Raw genomic sequence first — 24899 nt, forward strand, 5'->3', positions numbered from 1 at the left:
ATATCTCCGGTAATCTTTAAAGGTAGATAAACCACAATTTGGAAATGTAAGAATTAGGAGAAGTTTGTGTTATCAATTCAAAGATTTTACAGCTAAAATTAAGTCTATCTATCCATACACTTTGCTTGTCTGTCTGTCAGTCTGTCTGTTTGTGTCCAATAAACGTCAAAAGGGTTGAACTGATTGGGACCAAATTTTGTGTGTGACATCACGTGACCCTAGGGAAGGTTTATGGACAAACAAAATTTCAAAATTGGCCTCCAACAAAATCTATTTACATAAAATTTTGAAAATCCCCGAATTTATACAAATGTATACAAAGAGAAAATGTTTACAATTAAAATAGAAGATGCCCAAAAAGCCTAGAAAATAATTAAATGCCGCAAATTATTTGTATATATCAAAGACGACACCCATTTCGTATCTCAAATATTTCGTGAGACACCCCTACTTTTAGATACGTATATATTTATATATACATATATTCTTTTCAGAAAATAATAAACATTTTTAGAACATAAGAAACGCCATAAGAACATATTTAAAATCAAAAACAAAAAAACTGTTTTATAATATATTTATCTAATATCTATTTATCTACCTATTCAACAAGTGCAAAAATAACAAATAACAATAAAACATGACATATTTAACAATAAACGATTTTTCTTAAAATTAAATTGTCGGGGTTGTCTATGCTGAGTATGTACAGGTTTCCAGGTTGTCCATTCTTGTCTAAATATTGAAATAAATACAAATAAATAATATCATAATAATCATTTTTTTTTATAATATTATAATTTATTCTATAAACTTAACTCAAGGAATATGGTAGATGCTCGTGTTCTCAGATATAGATTTTTAATGTAATCTAGTCAATTTTTACATCTTCTTACTATTACGTTTTTTAATGTAATAATATTACGTTTGTTTTTAATTATATTGTATATTCATCAATTCAATATTCATTCTTTTATTTAGATTGTTTTCTTAGTAACTATGCAAATTTTCATTTAGAATAATCTTTTCAATCTTTAGAAAACATCGTTTAAATGCAGTTCTTGCAATATAGCATGTTTTAAATACATACCTTTAGTCTTTCAATAAGGAGCTCTCAAGCGTATCTGTCCTACGTCTAAAATTAAAAGTTTTGTTTTTACAATTTCAGTTTGAATAAGTGGTTTTTATTCTGTATACAGGGTGTCCCAATTAAATGTATAGGACTTGATGGGCACCTTTTATAACGCATTTTAACTTAGGCAGCTGTATCTATTCTTTGGGTTTCCAAAATATGATTTAAGTTTTCGTATACTTCAAATTTTGATTTCATTTTAATATCCCTGACAATTTGAATAAGATTCAAACAAGGGATTCAAAGAAAGAAAGACAACCTTTTAGAAAGCTCATTTGTCGTTTTTTACACCTTTGCATCTTTCATTAATTACAAAACTTTAAATGTCGTCTCACTTTACCGCCATGTTTATTAGATCTCCATGTAATAGTAAATATACATATAAAACCCTTAAATATAAACGACATGATTTGTGAACTAAGGATTCTGCTTAAAATAATAATTTTCCTTTAGCTAAAAGCTAAAACTTATTCCGCAAAGAACCATGAGTTTAAGTCTAATTCTTTATGTAAATAATTAACGATGTAAACACAATTAACCTTACCATTTCTTTATGTCGGTGAGATTAACATTTTGTTTTCGTCAATCTAATTATACAAGATATAAATTATTATATTAAATTTGAAATTTGATTTGTTTATCGATCGATATTAGCTAAAATAGGAAGTAAGATATGTATGTAGTAAAATTGAATTTAAAAATCTGTTTTTCTTTCTTTCAAATTTGGTGTTTTTTTCTCTTTAAACCCATCTCATATTGCATCTTCATACTATTCATGGTAATAAAAAGAGATTGTACACTGAAGGTCTCTCATGCATCATTTATCATTACGACATTTGTAAAATCTGTTTTATAATATTCTAATTTATTTCCCTGTATCTATGTGGTGTTTAAACTGACTGGAAAGTATCAATGATACTAAAGATGGAGACAGGACACACCCGGTGGAATTCAGAGCAATCACCGCCAATCTAAACATTATTATTTGTATAATTAGGACTCTCCATCCCCCACCCCCATTTCCCGCAAATACAAAGATGTTACAATTTAAAAAATGGCTTTAACCATGGTGCTAACTGATTAGAGTGAAAGGGGGGGGGTCTATTGTAAACAATGTTTATTGTTTACAATATAACTGGTTTTATGTCAAAGATCAAAAATCAAAAATCAAAAATCAAAAATCAAAAATCAAGCCCTATCTCCCCCTTCTTAGTTAAACTTAAAATGATTTCCATTTTGCTCTATTAAATCAAGCAATATTTGACTGACCTCTCCCTTCTGCTGCGCATGCGCATATTGTGGATGTTCTGCATATGCTTCCTTATCCACCTTCAGCAGCAGGTTCATAGCATCCCCTTGATTAACATTATTTTTTAACAGTTATTAGAAAAAAATATTCCAATTATTGAATACTTAACATCAATTTAGCAATTTTTTAGACTGCAAAATTACCAAGAATTTTATAATTAATTTTGCTTTATTAGATTTTGATTGCATCAATGGTCTTTTCGGCCATTTTCAGTTTGCAAACTTAGTAAGTTTTGATGATAATTTTGATTACTTGTATTTTTTAAATTAACGCTGTCTGCAGTCGTGCCGCGCCACAATCTGACTGTTCGTAAGCACCAGAAGGATTTTAAAGATCGATGTTGTGTTCTTACTGTGCAAATATACACCGTACAAGGTCTCTATTGATTATAAAAAAAAACTTCACAATACTGTACTCTCAGCTCAACTACCATGTCTGGGCAGACACTCCCTTTAAAAGTATCTTCCACCATAGTAATATTGTTCAATGGTCATATCAAACATTCCAACCATATTTTGGCCATTTTTGTATTTTGACTATAATTGTAATTTTTACCAGCTTTGAAAGTAATTCAATGTTTTATTGTTAATTGTTTACTTAAAAATAAGTTTAATATACATGTAATATATTATTTATATATTTAAGTCAACACTATAATAAGCCAAATTTTCATGCAAAGAATATAACTTGAGATGAAAACTTTAGAATGGGATATCCTTAATCCTGATCGGATAATTAATCTGGAGATTAAAAATGAGTGGAGAACAAGCAATATTTAATCTCGAGATTAAGAAAAAGAGTGGATTAAGCCTTAATCCCGATATCCACCATTCTAAAGTTTTCAGCTCTGATTAAAGTTTACAATAAATATAGTCGTTATTCAAGCTTAATTATAATGGACAACATTGTTCTGCAATATCCTTGACTGTAATCATGTTGTGTGTCTGTACCAAAAGAGTGTGTGTAAAGTTTACCGTACTGGTCTGCAAAGCAGTGCGACTGGCTTTCTCATGCCAGACCAGCGCCATTTCATTTCCCTTTTTTCCTATTCCCTGGTTATTAAATTTTAAATTTGCCTAGTATTCCATCATCATGATCAGGAGTTGCGGCAACTTCACAGATCGCGCGCTCAAGGCAGGAAGCTCCATTGACACCTAGGAAAACCGAAAAGTTGTATAAATTCTGAATAGTCTGCAGTGAAAACAACCTTTGACATATTTAAAAAATCTTTTTTTTTAAAATCTTTGTTTAAATAGATTTGTACCTCCAAATCTGTTCAAGTAACTTTCAATGCTGTCGAAGATACCCTTTCTCTGAGCCGCCATTGTTGGGATTGAACCGAAACTTCTTCCTTCATATTCATCTCCATAATCATAAAGACCCAGGGACCTAGACAGTACAAGATACAAGGACCTAGACAGTACAAGATACAAGGACCTAGACAGTACAAGATACAAGGACCTAGACAGTACAAGATACAAGGACCTAGACAGTACAAGATACAAGGACCTAGACAGTACAAGATACAAGGACCTAGACAGTACAAGATACAAGGGCGCAACTAAATTGTATTGTAAAAAATTGGAAGAAGAATGGAGGATTTCATTTTTAAATGAACTAATTTCTGAAAAAAACAATAAGATTGTTATCAATGGAGTTGACCAAGCGGAGATTGACGATATTATTAATTTTATCTGCGCGACCTTATTATTGTATGATGTTTTTCTTGTATTTGTATTTATTTTGATATATACATTTTTTTTGTCTGTTTTAATTTGTACCACTTATTTAAATTATGTACGTTCACGAAATAAATAAAAAATTAGTTGAAAAAGAAGTGTGGAAAAAGTTTAGAATGTTTCTAAGCTCTAAGAAGCTGTTTTTCTGAAACATTTCATAGTCAAATAAACCGCAACATGCTTTCTAAATATTTATTAGGACATGAGTTGACTTACCTTCCTGAAGCAGTAGAAGCGGTAGGGAAGTTGAAACTAAAAGGAACTGTTGCTGTTAGACTAGTGGCTAGATCAGTTAACGGTATTGTTAGAGAAAACGAGGAGCCTAAAATATACAAATTTTTAGTAAATAGTTTGGAAATTATCAAGATCATGGTTTGGAAATTATCAAGGTCATGGTTTGGTAGCTATCATTAAGATCATGGTTTGGAAACTAACTTCTAGATTATGGTTGGGAAACTATCAAGATCATAGTTTGGAAACTAACTTCAAGATTATGTTTTGGAAACTATCATTAAGATTTTGGTTTGAAAAACTATCATCAAGATAATGGTTTGGAAACTTTTATCAAGATCATGGTTAGGAAACTAACTTCAAGATTATGTTTTGGAAACTATCATTAAGATTTTGGTTTGAAAAACTATCATCAAGATCATGGTTTGGAAACTAACATCAAGATTATCATCAAGGAAACTGGAGTTGGAAACTATTATTAAAATCATATTTTGGAAACTATTTTGGACATTATAATTTGGAAACTATCAAGATCATAGTTTAAAAACTATCATTTTGTTTCGGAAAATATCATCGAAATTTTGATTTGGAAACTATCATTGAGTTCATGTTTCGGAAGCTATAACTAACTTTAACTAACTAACTGTAACTTTGATATCAATATCATAATGGTTATTATTTTCGAAAGAAAGTTTTACTCGATATGTAATCTTTATTGAAATTGAAGAATATTATTAAAATTAGAATTAACGGATCGAATATTATTATAAACAGTAAACATTTTGTCAGAGTTTTAAAAAAAATATTGTATAAGGAACTGAGTTTTTGCCACAAAAACAAAAATTCGAATGCCTATATCTTTGAAACCTGAAGGTATGAACCTTTGGCATTTAAAATTTAGATTATTTAATAAAACAGAATTCACAGTTTAACATGTCTGAGGTCTACAACATTGGGTTGCTCAGATATAGGGATTAGAAAATTAGAGTTTGTGGCAAAGACACAATTCCTTTGTATTAGTTGTATGTTGTATCTTACTTAATGTTAGAGGAGAGAGGTTATTAAATGCTCTCTTGTATCGTCCATGTTGGATTCTTGATAACGTAGTATTGGTGTACGGGCTTGAACCGTACACTGTGTTTTGTGCAGTACATAGCCCCAGGCTCACACTGTACAAAACAGTTTATTATTAATCAAAGAGAATAGAATATATATTAGAGTGGAATTTACTAGAAAAAAGTGTAAAACTGCCATTTTGTTGTACTGTTTCCATACTGCAGGTGTACTTCAAAATATTTGTGCTATATAACCTTTTGGGCCCTGGCACATCATTTTATAGAAAGTCTAAAATTAATATTAAAAGAAAACCAAATTATGAAATAGGCTCTTTCATTTCACATAGACTCTATGCCTTTCACTTTACAAACGATGATTTTCCGTTATAACTATAAATCAAATGATTTTTTTTATTCACCTAATTCATTTTATAAAGTTTATTTAACAGCTTTAAAAATTCGAAATTGAGATGGATAATCTAGGGAACATACTGTATTAATGTACTCTACTGCATATAATGTGTGAAAATTTACATTATTTTTACACTTTGAACTCCCTTTCAGGCTGAAAGGGACTGACAAAATTCATACCGAGGGATTGACTAAATTCCACTCTAATATATATTCTATTCTCTTTGTAATTAATATTATCCCCAGGTACAGTGTTCATCAGATTGAACAGACTTACGTCATAATTTAAGGAAACCTACATGTCCGATTCACAACATTACCCTTGAAAACTTTATCTCATCAAAAATGTGAGAGATAACATAAATTTTCTAGATTAAAAAGTGTTTTATTTCGACAATTCTAGCCTGGTTTTCATACACCAGAAATGCGCAAGTCATTTTTGTTGAGACACCATAATTAAAAATAAGTTTTAAAAAATTTAAACATGGACATCTAACTCATCCTTGACAAAATATTAAAAAGTACTGTTGTGAATCTGATATGTCACTCTATAAATACAGGACCACATTGAAATTATGTTTACAGGCCCTTTGGGCTTTGATCAGGAATTAAAATAGATTTGGTGTCACCCAGGGGCGGATACAGGATCTAAGTGAGGGGGGTGCTATATTTATTTCGGTACAAAAACATCCAGATTTAGGATTTTTTAAGATAGACATTTTTCCTGTTTTGCACTAGGTTTCCTCTCCTTAAGTGCTATTGAGGAACTATTCTGAATCCGTCATGGGGGTGTGAAGGTCCTGCCGCCCCCCCCCTTGTATCCGCCCCTGGTGTCACCGAAAATTAAACCGATGATTTGAATCTCACGTGTCTCACTCTCTCAGATCATAAATCATTGTTTAACGAGAGAAGAATCCAATATCTTAAAAGTCTTTTTAAAATTGGTTTGTTCATAATTTTTTGGATTTTTTTACTATGTTCCCTGGATATTCAAGTAAAATCTCTAAATATTATTCTATTGATAACATTAGTGTTGAGACTTTATTTCAGAAGGATACTAGCTTGGGAACACAGCTTCGTCAGATATATAACTCAATTTATAAACTAGGCCAAGAACACTCCCGTGGCTCTACCGAGTTACTCCATTAAAACTTTAGTCAAATCGGTCAAGAGGTTCATGATCGAAAAATAAATAAACCATGATTATGATCATAAACAATAAAAACCAACAGATATAAATAAAACTTAATGTAGCGTATACGGATAAATTAATCACCTGACGAGCTGAATGAAAATCTGACTAAAGAGGTTCATGTTGACTGTGTTTAGAATTGAAATGCATCCTGCTTATAAAGAAACTATTGCGTGAGAAATGCACGCTAAAAACAAGAAAAGTCATGTTTACATTATATGTATGTATGTAAACATATTGAATTTATTTATGAAATCATTTCACTGCTAATTCACGGGATTAAAATATCATTGAATGCTTTGACAGGTTTTCAAAGAACTTGCCTAAAAGGCCTATAATTACTGAATTTCAAATAAAAACGAGAATATTTAATGTTTATTAGTTTTCGCAATACTTCTTTCTTTATTTATTTCAGAGGGGTTGTTTAATGAAGGTAAAGGGACAAAAAATACAGTGGTAACCGTTAAACTGTGGAATACAGTGGTAACCGTTAAACTGTGGAATACAGTGGTAACCGTTAAACTGTGGAATAGGTTGACGACAGCAGACTTAAGTTATGATTTAAATAGTCCAGTTAACATACACCATAGCAATTGCTTTCAAAAACATCATATACACACAAATGTCGTCGTCTTTTTCAGGATTTTATGGGTTATACTGTGGGAAAAGAAAGAAAGAGATTGTTTACCTATTTTCAAATACATACATATAATATTTTATTTTTGTATTCAGCAACAACGTCTACAAGAAAAACGTTAATTTCAGTATTTTAACGATTGAATTCACTGCTTGAATTATTTGTACTTTTTGGCAAATGTTGTTGTCTTTTTTTAAAAACAATGTTGGGCGAAAGGTGGGAGATATGGTAATGGAGATCAGGTGGAGAAAAGCGTAGTAAAACATGGGAGAATTGTATGCTTGAAGAATGGAAAGATTATCTTAATGTTAGGAAAAGGTTGGCAGAAGATACGCTTGAAGGAGGGTAAGGTATCGTAAGAACACATCGAATAAGGTTATTTGGAAAAGAGCATAGATAGCTTATGTACGCAAAATCACCAAGAATTGTACAGTCCGCGAATTCATACTTCTAGGGGTCAAATTGTACTTCAATGATAAGCCGGGTGGTTTGGTGTTTTAATGGATTCATAATAGAGTGTAAAATAACTCCGGGAATAGAACTATTTGAACAAAAATATTTCACTGAGCTATATATCATATTGACGAAAACTGAAGAAGGACATGAGAAGGACTAAACTAACTTAAATTTCTCTCTACAGAACTCATGTACACCACAAGTACTCAATGACATACGAACAGCCAATGTTCACAACCGACCTAGTTAATCTATATATAGGAATATCTTTAAAACATCGCTGTACATTTATATCTTTCAAGATGAAAAATGTCGTCTTATGCGCAATCTATCTTTATCTATGGAAAAGAGTTTTAATTAAGTTTTAGTAAGGTGCACAATTGTTGGCCATGAAGACAAAATACAAGGAAAAAGTATTTAATTTTTCCCCTCTATATTTATATTTATAAGGACTTCCCCCTGAAAATCCAAAAGCTTTCTTTTTTAAAGATAAGTAGAAAATTATGATTATATTTAAATTTTAATAGTTTTACAAAATTTTTGTCGGATGTTTTTTTTTTGTCATGGATGAAAATAATTTTACTTAAATCCCGATTAAGTGGAACTAGTTTCTTCAGTTTCTTCATCTTCATAATTATAATATAAATCTGTTGTGTTTAGATAGTCTGGATAATCATAGTAATAATAGTAGCAGGGGCATCCCTCCGGGCAGTCAGTTGTTTTGTTCGAGCATGTTGCAGCACAAGCAGTCTCAAACCGGATATACACGTTCCCATCCTCACCACACTCAGCTGAGCCTTCAATACTGCAACAAGAAAATTGACATCACAAAATTTTGGATGGTGTGTTTTTCGACCTACGCAAATCCGCTATACTCCACTTCTGACCTACGCCAAATCCGCTCTACTACACATCCGACCGACTAGCAAGTGGTTTTACAGCTGCTATATGGACTTGTGGCCCCCTAGCCGCAGCGCTCGGCCCAGAAATTGTCTTAACCTAACCTAACCCTCATTTTGTCAGACAGTTCAGTTCTAAAGAGACAGAGACAATGCAATACTTCAAAAATAAGCATTTTCATTATGTAGATATTTGTTGAATATTGAGCGCAGAGCGCTTGTCTTAAATGAAAAAGAAAAGAAAAATCATCAAAATATTGTAAATATTTTACGCATTGTTCTTGAAATGTACGCAGACAAAGTCTAAGAAAATCTTGTGATGTCATATTCTTGTACTTTTAACGCAGACGTTAACAGACTTCGTATTTTTGAATAAAGTCAAAATAGTTCTAATCAACTTTCAAGATAAAGTACAACTAACCCCGTTGGAAAGCTCAAAGGAAGTACAAACAATCGTTTTATACAATCTTTAAAATTTCAGTGTAATTCTTTTAGAAAGATCTTCTTGTTGTTTTCAAATTCTGAAGTATCCTTGTTTAAAATATAACCTTGAACAGTTGCAGAAGTCCTCTAACTCATCCACTAGGGTTAAGAACTGATAACATGGACAGGTGGTATTACAAGCTATGCTTGTATTGGAGCACAGAGCAGAACATTCATTAGCATAATCTAATCCATCCTCTCCGCACACACCTTCATCTCCGCTACCTTCAAGTACATCTTCAGCACTAGAAAAAATGAATATTTAAAATATATTGCTTAAAGGGACTAATAAGGAAAAATGAAAGGGGGTATAGGATAAAACCTAAACACTTTAGGAATTTATTGCAACCTATATATGAGTTCTATCTGATGTTCCTATCGCGAGAAATTGATATAAAAATGTATCAACCTTATACCAACCAACGTTATACAGACAGAGACACATGACAATGATACTGTATTGCCATTGGTGGAAATTCTAGTCATGTGATGGATACATATCAATTATATTATTAATTAAATCTATTAAAAATGGATAAGTAATATGTTCAAATTATAATAGGAGCGTACCTAAGTTGTTTAGGCTCCTCTGGGTTATTCTATTTTTCAAATTCGTTGTGCATTTGCTTAATATCGCCACAAGGTCGCCATGACCCATCTGGCTTCGGAACCATATGAATCTGTTTAAAACTTTGATTACATCAGTTTTGGCATTACGTTGACAGAGTTTTATATCAACTTCTCGAGACAGGAACATCAGATAGAACTCATATATAGGTCGCGATCAACTCCTATAGTGTTTAGGTTTCAGCCTGCACCCCCTTTCATTTTTCCTTAACAGTTCCATTAAGAGTTCAGCATTTTTAGTTGAAAATCCTTATAATCTTTTCATCCAGAGGACATGAACCTCTAGGGGTTGAATCTACAAAAGAAGCAGATATTATCTTTTGAAACTGAAGTGCCCAGATTTACCGGAAGAATTTAAAAAAATCCATTTTTTCACCAATTTACCCCTCGGGTACCCATGGGTTCCCTCGAAAAATGTCAGCTTATTTGGTTTAGCCATATGGCCAGCTATTACGAACATATGTATATTTTTACATTTTTTTCTTCAATTTTATTAATGTTTATTATGAAATTTTCTTTTATGCCAATCTTTTATCTCTTAATCTTATTATTCTATTTTTAGCCTTTTTTTTCTCCAATCATTTTACCTTTCACAATCACAGTATTCTGGTTCAGGTTCAGCTCTAACCTCCAGACCAAACACCAAACAAACCAAAACCAGGACGAACTTGTATCTAATATAGTAGAAACTTATACAATATTGAGTTCTTCACTCTAAATACACCAAAAAGGTCCTTAAACTATTTCAATACTTTAGTTATGGTGAAGGAGATCAGAATTTCTCAAACATCTGAGTACACAGCGTATGAATTATTGTGGAGCTGCTATGAATCATTATGTATCTGTTCTGAATTATTGTGGAGCTTCTATGAATCATTATGTATATGTCCTGAATTATTGTGGAGCTGATATGAATCATTATGTATCTGTTATGAATTATTGTGGAGCTGCTATGAATCATTATGTATCTGTTCTGAATTATTGTGGATCTGCTATGAATCATAATGTATCTGTTATGAATTATTGTGGAGCTGGTATGAATCATAATGTATCTGTTATGAATTATTGTTTATTATATGTGAACTGTTGTTAAGACTTTTTGCAAAGCTGTAGGTTATGACTGCTTTAAGGTGTGGATGATGTGGATACATCCTAAACCTAGATACATCAAAACAGATTGTTTATGCAGATTATAAAGGTGAAAACAAAGATAATATTTATCAAGGAACTATATATTTCTTGATATATATATGATCCTTTGATGAAAACAATTTTTAACTGAACAGTATCTTGTCATTCTGAATTGTGTGTATTACTGAGGCCGAATTTAAAGAATTTGAGCCGCGGTTTAAATTTAAGCCGAGGCTCAAATATGGTTTGTTCCACTTAAATTTGTATTAAATTTTTCAAGATTTAAGCCGGCGGTCAATTAACACCGCTTTTTGGGGGATTTGAGACATGGCTTAAATTCATTAAATTCGGACACTGGTCCTCTAAACAAAGCAAAACAACCCATACATTTGTATGGACGTAGCTAGTACAGAGGTACAGAGTGTCCCATATCATATTAACCCTATTCCCGCTGGGGGGGGGGGTCAATTTGACCCCCCCCTGTAGTTTTTTCTACATAACTCAAAAAGTATTGGTCTGAGGCTGTTGAAATTTTCTGACTTTTCTTACATACCCAAAGCCCTCCCTTTAGGTCTAAAACCGGGCTTTAATACTAACTGCCTGAGTCCTCAGGCACACTGCCTGAATGACTGCTTTTGCCTGTAGCAAACTAAATCTTTGTTTTGACCCACTTTCACTTGTCAGATTTTGATAAAATTTAGCTTTTTGGAAAGCCTATGACATAAGGAAACGGATTGCACAAGTTTTGCGAAAAAAATTGCAAATTTTTTGCAAAAAACCTGTCAAAGGAAATTTGCACATTTTTAGTTTTTCTTGATTAAAAATCAGGTTATTTAAAATTTTGCAAAAATTTTTGCATATTTGAAATGACATGGTCAAGGGCTTTTCAAAAATGTATAATTTGTCATTTTTTGGACAAATTTTTTTTTGCAAACATTTTTACTATAAAACTGGATTTTGCGATAAAAAAATTCAATTTTCGCAAATTTGCAAATTTTTTTGCAGATTCTAAAAGTAGAGCACAAGAGCTTTCTAATGATGTATCATTTGTCATATTTGGACATAAAACATGGGATTTAGAGGGGGGGGGTCAAATTGATCCCCCCCCCAGCGTATCCTGGTTTTCAAGTACCCCAGCGGGGATAGGGTTAAATTATATTTGCACCATTTAGCGAATGATTAAGAACAAAACATAAATATTCTGTAAAGTTTCTTTTAACACCAACAAGAAATATATGTTAAAATACAATTTATACTTATTTGAAATCATTGAACTGTAAGAACGTATTGAATTCAGACAATTCCTCCAAAACATTAAGCCAACATTGAAAATAATCAACTTTACGAGAGAAAAATAAGGATAAATCATTCAATCATGATCGGAGAAAGGTTTAAAGGGTAGTCCATAAATCAGACATGCCAACTGAAATTAAGCCGCAAGCCCTTAAACAACTATTTATAAATTTCAAATAAAAGATTTCTTTAAAATTTTACTACCGATTATATTACCTAAACATTGCGAAGATTTCTTGGTACTAAATGAAGGAAAGTGCATTTGTGATGCTATATACAAAAATCAAACCAGAAATTTCCAGTTTGATAAAACTTTGATTTGAAAAAAAATATCCAGGGTTTTGGCGGAACCAAATTATTTAAAGAGCATCCGACATTTTGTTTACAAAGTTAGTGTACTGCAGAGTCTAGAGAAATAAAAACAAACACAGTACTTTAATGTAGCAGAATTGATAGTTTAAAATATAGTTGCAAAGATCAAAAAGAAAATAGAAGACATAATGGGATTGCAAATAAAATTCCTATGTACAGTGATTTTCATTTCTCCAACTAAAACCTAAATATCTACTGAGCAAACTTACAATTTGAAAAAAACACAAGGTTGCATGGTTTCCATGCAACCGGAGCTATAATTATTATGTAACATTGTGTACAGACTATTCAGGCATTCAGCCATATCCGTGCTTTAAAAAGCATCTATATTCCAAATATATATATATATATATATTTATATAACGTATTTTATAATTTTACGTGACACTCTATGCAAATATGTCAATGCCCGATTAAAAACATTGTTTTTTTTCTAATCAATAATGTGGGATATACTGTCGTTTTTTTTCTAGGTTTAAAAGTATTTTTTTTTAACATTTCTATCATCAGTTTTCCTACAGTATACATAGAAATGCGCAAGTCACTTTTGTAGTGAAACCACAATAGAAAATAAACAGTTTTTAAATTATAAACATGGATATTGGATACATATCTTATTCATTCTTAATCAGACAAAGCTTTTATAGGTATCATTGTGAATTTAGCACAAGAATTCACAAAAAATTACGTTTACAGCCCCTTTAACTTCTTTTCACAGATAGTTATACAACAGTTTAACAACGTTTTAAAGGTTGTATTATATGAAGAGCAAGAAGAAGAATACCTGAGCTGAAAACTATAGAATGGTGGATATCGAGATAAATGCTTTTTCTTAATATCCAGATTAAAAAATGCTTGTTCTCCTTGTGTTATTAATCTCCAGAATCCAGATTAATTAACCGATATATCGGGATTAATTAAGTTTTCCACTCAGAACTATACTTGAACCATACTTCTCAAGCTTTCAGTCTGATTTCAAGTTTTTTTTTAATAGAATATAGATTTTACAAACAGTATAATTTTAAGTTACACAAAATATTCTGCATATTAAGAATAAATTCTATCAACAGTGAAAGGGGAAGACCGGTTATGAATGGCAGTTGAGCTGAAAGTGTAGTATTGTAGAGGAAACCTTTAAGATTCATTTGATCCCAATTAGACATTTATACGGAGTACAATTTTTAAACAAGAACGTAAAGTCACTTGTAATGTTTTACCGGTTGTTTCAGCCAGCAGAAGAAACGTTTTTTACAATTCTTGAATAACCAGCTAAAAACTTTAGAATTGGGATTTATCGAGATTAATGCGTGATCCTCTCTTTTTCTTAATATCGAGACTATGTATGTATGCTACATACTAGTTGCAGAAGTTGAATGTATACAAAGATTTTGAGAAAAATATATAAAAATAAATAGAATAAAATAGATTTTGAGAAATTATATATGAACATATCATTAGAAATAAGTTGTTAAAATTCATTTTAAAATCTCGCAGGTTTATTTCTTTCAGCTAGGGTTGCTTGTTGGAGGTTTTCTTTATTTAATTGTGAACAGGAAATTTTGAATAAATACGCTAATAAAATTAAAAATATAGGAAAGGTAATATTATTAATGAAATAATCGATTCTACGGTTCTACTATGGCTTTCATCAATAAATTCTTTTTAGAAATATATTCCTGAACAGCAAATTAGTCTGTAAAATAATTTTATGTTTTGTCCAAGTTATTGATTAAGTGTAAAAAAGGTTTCTTGTGCTGGCTGAAACAACTGGTGATATATTACAACCGAGTGTACGTCTTATTTTATAATTTTACTACGTAAAAATGTCTCATTGTCATCTATTCAAATGAATCCTATAAAGTTTTTCTCTGTAATACTGCACTTTCAACTTAACTACCATGCATAGACAGTCTCTCCCTATAATAAAATTACAAGGTTTTATACAATTGTTCTGTTTAACCATTCCTTGATTTCGAACTAAACTTTGAAATGCATATGATTGACCTGATCCATCTCTTTTAAGCGAACTTGTTCAAACTTACAAATATATGTAATGTCAACAAAACCCTTCTTCACTCGTTTATTAAAGGTGTTGGCTTCATTTTCATTTATAATATTTTTACTTAAAGGGACTTTTAACTTAATTTCAAGCAACTTACATCTAGATTCGCAAAGGTACTCTTGAATGCTGGTGTCTGGTCAAGTATGATTTGGATATCCATATTTTTCTTAATTTTGTTTTTGAAAGCTGATTATTTTCATTTGTGGTGCTCTTCTTGCTTCTGAAACGCTGGACTGTTTATTAGAATTAAACACTATTAAAGCTGGAAAGACGAAATTATCTTCCAGATTAAGGTTTCTGTTACGTCATGTTTTTTTTTAAACTCAGAAAGAGTAAACAAGAAGGGGTTGTACTCCTGTAGGCTAGAGTCCACCCCTGTAATATTGAAACCTAGTGTTTAATCTATCCTCGCTATGCCTGGAGGCACTATTATTAGATATTTATTTTTTACTTTATGCCTTGGTATTGCTTTAATTCAAATATGGTCTCTTTTCCAGGAGTACAGGTGAACACAGTTAACAAAGACTGAAAGACCTAACAGTCATTTTGAAGTTTCTTTGTTAGTAATTTCAAGGATTTTGGTCTAGTTTTTTTTAAATTAATAAAATTATATTTGGACCTGAATTGTGAAACTTCATATTCTTTGTTAAAAGCACAAATTTATATTTTTATTAGCATCTTTCTGTTTTTTTACATTTTGAAACCTCTCTAACACTTTTCATAGTGTTTTCTTAGCTTTAGCTTTATCAAACTGAACCTTATAAAAGGCTTAGACATAAACAATTGTTTGAAAAGAACTGAAATCTCGCCTCAAACTCTAATTATTCAACCACTACGCCATGGAAATATAAACCACCGAACTTAATTATTTTCAAAGATAGGAATTGGTGAATTTCAGTTTGACACAAGATATCAGTTCCTTTACATATTTAATTTGCCAAATGCCCGAATATTCATGTCATTTTGTTTAATTAGATCTGGGAAAAGTTTTATCACTGAGAGATATGACAGTTTGTCGTCTGACGAACTGAATCCGTTTCCTGCAATCACAATCTGCAGTGATACACTTCCGGACAATAGTAAGCCATATAGATTTAGCCTGATTATAAACAGTCTCATCAATTTTTAAGACAGGGGTGTCGACTTTGAAGTGTCGCAACGCCTTGGGCTTAGATTTTACAGCTCTAACTCGAATCGATTTTTGCTAGAGAGCGTGAAACCTTAAATTCCCAATGTAAAGCATCCCATCTCAATCTGTATTATCACCAAGGTTTTAGAAAAATACAAACAAAATACTCTGTATTTTCTGAAAGTTTCAAAAGTTGTTAAAATAAATGAGTTCTTAGCCACAAAGTCTAATCCCTATAGAAATCTTTGCAACCCGATGTCGTAGACCTTTGATATTTCAAACTATAAATTATAATAGATTGAATTGTCTAAGTTGATTTCACAGGTTTACGCCATTAGATTACAAAGATATAGGGATAAACAAATTTGAGTTTGTAACAAAATCTCAATCTGAATTGAGGAGCCAAAACAAGCTCCAGCAAAAAATTCATAGCGCCGAATATTCCAGCAGTGCAAAGACTTCATCGTTTCTAATATAGGGTTTCCACGAAATGGCTAATTCTTTTGCGCAAAATTTGCGAACTTTTGCGCTATTTTTGCGAAATTTGCGCGAAACCGGAAATATGTTTTTCGAAAGTTGCGCGCATGAAACGAAATTTTAGTTTTGCGCAATTTTTTTGCGCAATTTAGGCACATTGTCAAAAATTGATATTCTAAGCTTAGAATTAAACAACTGAAGATTTATTCCATACATAAAAAATATTAACATACGAGTATGATAACGATAACGATAACTCAATTGGTAGCTTCCAGTAACAAAAAGTTTAAATTAAGGGACCAAAATTAATAAAATAGAAATTAGAGAGTGTGAAACTTGGCAATATTTTAATCCTATTAAATAATTTCAAGTGACCCTTAAAAGCTTTGCCTAATCAAGTATGAATTATATTCTTAAATTTTTTTAATCAAATTTCTGAAATCTTTTTTATCTCGTATAAAATAATGCAAGAAAATAACCAATGCCTGAAGAATCCACTTTTAGGAAATATCCATGTCCAAAACTAAAATTGTCGAGACTTTTACTGGACAATCTGTTTCGGATTTTGGTACGAAATTGCGGAATTGCGCAAAACTTGAGTTTCGAAAAAGCGGAATAGGGCAATTTTGCGCGAAATGACTTTTGCGAATGATTGCGCAAATTGTTGTTTTTTTTCGCGCAAAACTGATGCGCGCATAGAAAGAAAAATTTTGCGTTTCGTTCCGCAAAAATTGCGCAAAAGTTTTGCTAATGGAAACCCTATTTCTAAAAAAAAAACAGTTTTACAGCTTTGCAATTGAATTTGTCCAGATACTGATGTTGATGTTGAAACTATTCTTAAATATGTTGGAACTCCGTTCAAGCTCAAGTCTGAAATCAAGAATATGGAAGGATATTCTAGCAAAGAACTCAGGGATCACTTTTATATCACGTACACACTCTTTAATGGTATTTGTTTAACCAAAAAGGTAATTCACAACTTCATTGCACAACAGCTTGTCAATCTTTCACATCCCATCATCCTACAAATGTAATATTTATTTGCTTTCAATCTGAGGGTCGAGTAATTTATTTTCAAATCTGAGATATTATCGCTCTCATTTCCACCGATGATTTCAGGCGTTAAACTCTCAATTTAAGGTTTTACAAATTTGAGTTTGAGATGCAAAGTCAGTTCCTATTAGATTACCTTTTCGCAAATTTCGTATAATTGTCAGATACAGATACAGATACAGATACAGATACAGATACAGATACAGATACAGATACAGATACAGATACAGATACAGATACAGATACAGATACAGATACAGATACAGATACAGATACAGATACAGATACAGATACAGATACAGATACAGATACAGATACAGATACAGATACAGATACAGATACAGATACAGATACAGATACAGATACAGATATGCTAAAAAGGCTTTAAAAATAGACCCAGCCTAATATTTGAATAAAATTTTGGTTATATTTTGCTTTGCTATATCATAAACTAATTTTTAAAAACTTCAAAAATATAATCACAGTTCGCTGCAAAATTACTTTCAGGCATCAGTAGAGCAAAGAGATCCTAATGATGCCGATGTATTTTGTTTACCTAAAAACCAGTCTATTTCTATCGTATTCTCAGGTCAGAAGGACAAACCTTGATGTTTTTTAGGGATCGGAACTTGCAGACGTAAAGTAACCCTCCATTTGTAAATAGACACGTCCGATACACAACTCTCCCCATACAATTTTTTTTAATCAAAAATGAGATATCAATGATATTACTCTTTGAAAAGTAATCATTTTATGATTTCAGGGGTTCCCTTTAAATAACATTATTGACATAATTTTTTCGCGAACAAACGAAATGCCAAAATGAAGCAAAATGGTAGAGAAAGAAAAAATTCCGCAAAAAAATCCGAAATTTCGCGATACGATATTTCCTTTTCACTGGAAACTCTACTGACAGTGCTAATAATATTATTGAATATTGTTGAGGTCCTCATCAAATAGATGACTTTGCTCTGGGTAGGTTGTTGGCTACAGGAGGAGAAATTCAGAAGTTTAATCAGGACAAGATTACCTTCCATTTATATTTTTATATATGATTTTACCAATATCCGTATATCACTTGAGTATTTGGTAATGGTTCCTAAATATTTGCCAAAACAACTAAAAAGTCCTTTTATTAAAAACAAAGATTTTTTTTATGAAGAAGTTCGATTTTTTCAGAAAATGTATGTTATTTTTAGCAAAATGGAAATATTATGTAGCGTTAAGTTTGATATTTTTATTGTCAACGAGGTTATGGTGTATATGGAGTGATGATGTACGCTAATCCTTTACTAATTTTTAGGCCATGAACTATACCGAGAGCGTACTGCATATTTGTTTATTATAAGTTGATTCTGGCCTAACCTCTAGTATATCATTATTAGTAAACAGTTGTAAGTGTAGTGTACAGTACAGCTAACTGAGTAAACAGGTCGGAAACTATCATCCCAGTATCATCCCTCCTGTGTCAAACTTAACGCTGTCAATTGTTCTAGCTGTTGTAGCAAATCAGAAAACAACCACATAAAATAAACAAGCTTCAAATTTAAATCATGAGAATATCACTTTTTCCTGCCCATATTAAGCTCTAAAGAGCTTCCTTGTGAATCAGATACACCACTCTTTAAATACTGGTCACTGTAAAACACGATCCTTTAAGTGCATACACTGTTAGAAAAACTTCTTCTGTCCCGTGCAATATATACAATTTGTCAGGTTACACTGCAATATATTGCATGGTTCAACAATTATATTAGTTGCGACGTTTATCTCGGAAATTGTTCTCCCAGTATGTATAAGTGTTATCCCGTGCAAAATAATTGATTTCCCGTGCAATATATCTGCTGTCACGGAACTTGCAAACTTTCTCCAGCTAATATAAGTTACGCGACACAAAATTATTATTACGTCTCAGTAGCGATTTCTCCCGTGAATTAAATGATTTTGTGCGTATTCTAATCCGTACACTTTAATCTTTCATATATGCTTGCGCACCAATTATTTCTTCTGTGACGATAATNAATAAAAATACAAAAACCCCATGATTATGGCTGAAAAAAAAGGTTTTTGTCGTAAATAATCCCTGGCACAACTTCTTTGTCCGACATTTTAGATAAACTGCTGAAAAGTGTACACTGTGTGTACTGTGTACACTATAACCTGGGAGATAGGAGATATATCGCTTGTCAAAGCATTATTAAATGGTGTGACAAAAGATTGCTAACTCGGAGAATAATGTGACAGAACTCACACTTATTGCGATAGAATTTTCAAATTTGCATGTTATCTAGCACTCATTATAAATACTGGAACAGAAGTTTTTTCTTGTTTTAATCAATATATTTCCTATGACAGTAACATTTTCTGGTCAAGTTAATTATAAGAAGTGTGACAATAAATATAAGTAATGGGAGGTTTTTTTAGTGGTTTTCATGGAACCTATTTGTTCTTCGACAGCATTTTACCAGATTTGGAAGAAATGTTTTTCTAACAGTGTACTTATATAGTTTGGGACCAGATTTAACAAGGTTTATCTATTCTAAAGAAAGGAGTTTATCAGCAAACTGTGAGAGCAGAGTACTTTAAACTGCTCCCTAAAGTACAGAACAGGTACTAGGTAGTAGGTAAAAATTGTGAAACAGAAAACTCTGGAATGGAAAGACGACTTTTAGACTCAAGTTATGATTTTGAATAGTTCAAATAAACATGTGACACAGCAAATGCGCAGTGTACACAGACCCATTTAAATTAAGGGATGTTTCAGCTAATAGTAAAACTGTTTGCTTTGTTTAAATATAAAATACAGTTAAAGATTTCTTAAAGGCAATGACTGACAATGTATTGTAGTTGAACTAAGAATGTACAAAACGGAAAAAGACGACATTTATTCCACAGTTTTCTGGTTCTCAGTAGCACCAACTAAACATCTTGTTTAGTTGTGATGAAGGCTCAGGTTTGAACTTAAACTACTCCAATATCCTGGAAGAATATAGGACTAGGTCTAGATGCTACCAAGAGATATTGGAAACCCTAGAAACCCCGGACAATTGTTTCCTATCACCACTCAGGAACATGATAAACCACAGTGGGATCTTAGTGGGACGAAATGAATGCACAGCGGGACAATATCACACAAGTGCGTACCGTTTAAGAGCAGCGATTGGTGAGTTGGTTTTTATTTATAAAAACACTAGTTTTAATTTTTTCTTTTTTTAGCCTCATGCCCTGAACCATGTAACAGTATCAGGTTTATATCTAATAAACTAGTGTACCCTGCTTTCTCTATCAAACCTTGCGATCACATTGGAGGGAATGTTGTTCTCGTATACCAGGAAAATTTCCAGGTTGGTTATTTAATACCAGGAAACTTTTCAATTAGGTTCTTAATACCAGGAAAATTTCCAGGTAGGTTAATTAATACCAGGAAACTTTTTAATTAGGTTCTCGTATACCAGGAAAATTTTCAATTAGGTTCTTAATACCAGGAAAATTTCCAGGTAGGTTAATTAATACCAGGAAACTTTTTAATTAGGTTTTCGTATACCAGGAAAATTTTCAATTAGGTTCTTAATACCAGGAAAATTTCCAGGTAGGTTAATTAATACCAGGAAACTTTTTAATTAGGTTTTCGTATACCAGGAAAATTTTCAATTAGGTTCTTAATACCAGGAAAATTTCCAGGTAGGGTAATTAATACCAGGAAACTTTTGAATTAGGTTCTTAATACCAGGAGAATTTTCAAGTAGTTTATTAACCCTTTCCCTGCTGGGGTACTTGAAAACCAGGATATGCTAGGGGGGGGGGGGGTCAATTTGACCCCCCCTCTAAATCCCATGTTTGATGTCCAAATATGACAAATGCTCTACTTTTAGAATCTGCAAAAAAATTTGCAAATTTGCAAAAATTGAATTTTTTATCGCAAAATCCAGTTATATAGTAAAAATGTTTGCAAAAAAAAATTGTCAAAAAAATGAAAAATTATACATTTTTGAAAAGCCCTTGACCATGCTATTTCAAATATGCAAAAATTTTTGCAAAATTTTAAATAACCTGATTTTTAATCAAGAAAAACAAAAATGTGCAAATTTCCTTTGACCGGTTGTTTGCAAAAAATTTGCAAATTTCTTTCGCAAAACTTGTGCAATCCGTTTCCTTTCCAAAAAGCTAAATTTTATCAAAATCTGACAAGTGAAAGTGGGTCAAAACAAAAGTTTAGTTTGTTACAGGCAAAAGCAGTCATTCAGGCAGTGTGCCTGAGGACTCAGGCAGTTAGTATTAAAGCCCGGTTTTAGGCCTAAAGGGAGGGCTTTGGGTATGTAAGAAAAGTCAGAAAATTTCAACAGCCTCAGACCAACACTTTTTGATTTATGTAAAAAAAACTACGGGGGGGGGGGGTCAAATTGACCCCCCCCCCAGCAGGAATAGGGTTAATGCCAAGATGATTTTCAAGAAGGTTCTTAATACTAGAAAACTATGCAAGTAAGTTCTCATTTACCAGAATACATTTCAAGTAGGTTTTCATTTACCAGGATACATTTTAAGTAGGTTCTAATTTACCAGAATACATTTCCAGTAGGTTCTCATGTACCAGGATACATTTCAAGTAGGTTCTCATTTACCAGGATACATTTTAAGTAGGTTCTCATTTACCAGGATATATTTCAAGTAGGTTCTTATTTACCAGAATACATTTCAAGTAGGTTCTCATTTACCAGAATACATTTCAAGTAGGTTCTCATTTACCAGAATACATTTCAAGTAGGTTCTCATATACCAGAATACATTTCAAGTAGGTTCTCATTTACCAGAATACATTTCAAGTAGGTTCTCATTTACCAGGAAACATATTTCAAGTAGGTTCTCATTTACCAGAATACATTTCAAGTAGGTTCTCATTTACCAGGATACATTTCAAGTAGGTTCTTATTTACCAGGATACATTTTCATTAGGTTCTTTTTTTACCATGATACATTTTAGGTAGGTTCTCATTTACCAGAATATATTTCAAATGGGTTCTCATTTACCAGGATACATTTCCAGTAGGTTCTAATTTACCAGAATACAACTCAAGTAGGTTCTAATTTACCAGAATACAACTCAAGTAGGTTCTAATTTACCAGAATGCAACTCAAGTAGGTTTTCATTTACCAGGATACATTTCAATTAGGTTCTCATTTACCAGGATACATTTCCAGTAGGTTCTAATTTACCAGAATACAACTCAAGTAGGTTCTAATTTACCAGAATACATTTCAAGTAGGTTCTCATTTACCAGGATACATTTCAAGTAGGTTCTCATTTACCAGAATATATTTCAAGCAGGTTCTCATTTACCAGAATACATTTCAAGTAGGTTCTCATATACCAGAATATATTTCAAGTAGGTTATCATATACATTTCAAGTAGGTTCTCATTTACCAGAATACATTTCAAGTAGGTTCTCATTTACCAGAATATATTTTCATTAGGTTCTATTTTACCAGGATACATTTCAAGTAAGTTCTCATATACCAGAATACATTTCAAGTAGGTTCTCATTTACCAGGATACATTTCAAGTAGGTTCTCATTTACCAGGATACATTTCAAGTAGGTTCTCATTTACCAGGATACATTTCAAGCAGTTTCTCATTTACCAGAATACATTTCAAGTAAGTTCTCATTTATCAGAATACATTTCAAGTAGGTTCTCATTTACCAGGATACATTTCAAGTAGGTTCTCATTTACCATAATACATTTCAAGCAGGTTCTCATTTACCAGGATACATTTCAAGTAGGTTCTCATATACCAGAATACATTTCAAGCAGGTTCTCATTTACTAGAATACATTTCAAGTAGGTTCTCGTTTACCAGAATACATTTCAAGTAAGTTCTCATATACCAGAATACATTTCAAATAGGTTCTCATATACCAGAATACATTTCAAGTAAGTTCTCATATACCAGAATACATTTCAAGTAAGTTCTCATATACCAGAATACATTTCAAATAGTTCTCATATACCAGAATACATTTCAAGTAGGTTCTCATATACCAGAATATGTTTTCATTAGGTACCTATTTACTATTCTAAAAATATTTTAGAAATATTCTGAAGAGAAGTATGTTTATGAGTTCATCACCTTTCTGGCGTCTATCGGAGGTAACTCTTTATTTGAACATTCTCTTACAGTATTAGTTGTGTAAGTTGTGTCCGGGTCCCACTAAGCATTCATTCGTGGAGACATTTTATATAATAAAAAAGTGAAGAACCCGGCGTTGCCCGTGGAAAAAAATGTTGAAAAAAATCGAACTTTTTAAGCCTTTGTCATCCCCAGTGTCCAGCCGTTTGGCCGGCTACAGGGAACATATATTAGAATGTCTTGTTTTATTACATAATGATCATTAAATATCAATATTGTGGTCTTTGTTTTAGAGATTACTAAAAAATATGAAGAATTTAGTTCAGTTAGTTTATTAAATAAAACAAAAATGTCAAAAATAAATAAACTTTTAAATAATATTTACTTTTAATAATGTAATGTTGCAAATACCTTGAAACAGGAAAGGTGGAGCAGTGAAGTCTTGACAAGTTTTACAAACATTGGAAAAAATTGGCAAACAAACCGTTTTGTATTATATTAAATTTAATTCTTTTAAAAAAAAATAAAGTTTAGTGGTAGGGATGGGAACGTCCTCAACACTTTGTTGCTTTTGCCAATTGAATTAACAAGTACGATGATTTTAATTATCATTGAAGAAATTTTAACGTTAACATAGTGGATAAATGTAAAGATCACCCCACCCCCCCTCTTGAATTTGTATTTTATAATTCTGATATAATGGCAATATTTAATAATTTAGGATACTTGGGCCTGCTGACCGGCGCATCAGTTTTCACAGTCGGAGAATTCATCGCCACAACAATATTTTGGATTTTCAGAACTTAGATATTAATATCTAAAAACAAGTTCGAAAGGAAATGTTTTTAATTGTCCCTTTAACATTTAAAGGATATGTAGTTTGTAAACAGTAAATATTATCAGAAATATAACAATTTTCTTTTAGATGAATTATTTATGAAGCCAACATAGTTGCTAAAGGTTAACTTAAACCTAGAGAACCTTTAGAATTTAAACTTTTAAAAGTCTTTACAAAAATGTGTAAAGGTGTTAGTATTACAAAACTATGCAAAAATATTAGTATTACAAAACTATGCAAAAATAT

At 31.9% G+C, this 24899-nt stretch overlaps 4 protein-coding genes across 5 annotated transcripts; 2 read left to right on the forward strand and 2 right to left on the reverse strand.

Moving 5' to 3' along the window:
• Positions 1 to 607: 607 nt before the first annotated feature.
• On the reverse strand, positions 608 to 8169 carry LOC111699929 (uncharacterized). Its single transcript, XM_023470718.1, has 10 exons — positions 7154 to 8169; positions 5450 to 5580; positions 4397 to 4502; positions 3706 to 3830; positions 3518 to 3595; positions 2402 to 2487; positions 2006 to 2103; positions 1677 to 1719; positions 1091 to 1135; positions 608 to 735 (listed from the first exon to the last, which is right to left on the reverse strand). The coding sequence occupies exons 1-7, from the start codon at positions 7189 to 7191 to the stop codon at positions 2023 to 2025; spliced, it is 645 nt and encodes a 214-aa protein (XP_023326486.1). The 5' UTR covers positions 7192 to 8169; the 3' UTR covers positions 608 to 735; positions 1091 to 1135; positions 1677 to 1719; positions 2006 to 2022.
• Positions 8170 to 8680: 511 nt separating this feature from the next.
• On the reverse strand, positions 8681 to 12912 carry LOC111699931 (uncharacterized). The gene is made up of 4 exons (XM_023470721.1): positions 12812 to 12912; positions 10759 to 10845; positions 9610 to 9789; positions 8681 to 8967 (listed from the first exon to the last, which is right to left on the reverse strand). The coding sequence occupies exons 1-4, from the start codon at positions 12817 to 12819 to the stop codon at positions 8757 to 8759; spliced, it is 486 nt and encodes a 161-aa protein (XP_023326489.1). The 5' UTR covers positions 12820 to 12912; the 3' UTR covers positions 8681 to 8756.
• Positions 12913 to 15377: 2465 nt separating this feature from the next.
• On the forward strand, positions 15378 to 18947 carry LOC111699944 (uncharacterized). Its single transcript, XM_023470739.1, has 5 exons — positions 15378 to 15534; positions 16005 to 16108; positions 17446 to 17603; positions 18196 to 18277; positions 18634 to 18947. Exons 1-5 carry the CDS (start codon positions 15443 to 15445, stop codon positions 18741 to 18743), a joined length of 546 nt encoding a protein of 181 aa, XP_023326507.1. The 5' UTR covers positions 15378 to 15442; the 3' UTR covers positions 18744 to 18947.
• Positions 18948 to 19084: 137 nt separating this feature from the next.
• Positions 19085 to 24664, forward strand: LOC111699933 (uncharacterized). 2 transcript variants are annotated; one of them, XM_023470725.1, is made up of 5 exons: positions 19085 to 19120; positions 20625 to 20851; positions 20905 to 21032; positions 23778 to 23835; positions 24537 to 24664. In XM_023470725.1, exons 2-5 carry the CDS (start codon positions 20761 to 20763, stop codon positions 24620 to 24622), a joined length of 363 nt encoding a protein of 120 aa, XP_023326493.1. In that variant the 5' UTR covers positions 19085 to 19120; positions 20625 to 20760; the 3' UTR covers positions 24623 to 24664. The 2 variants fall into 2 exon arrangements, with proteins under 2 accessions (XP_023326493.1, XP_023326492.1); XM_023470724.1 differs by lacking the exon at positions 19085 to 19120 and adding an exon at positions 19732 to 20298.
• Positions 24665 to 24899: the final 235 nt, after the last annotated feature.

The sequence above is a fragment of the Eurytemora carolleeae genome, unplaced genomic scaffold (genome assembly GCF_000591075.1).
Source record: "Eurytemora carolleeae unplaced genomic scaffold, Eaff_2.0 scaffold384, whole genome shotgun sequence".
NCBI lineage: Eukaryota > Metazoa > Arthropoda > Copepoda > Calanoida > Temoridae > Eurytemora > Eurytemora carolleeae.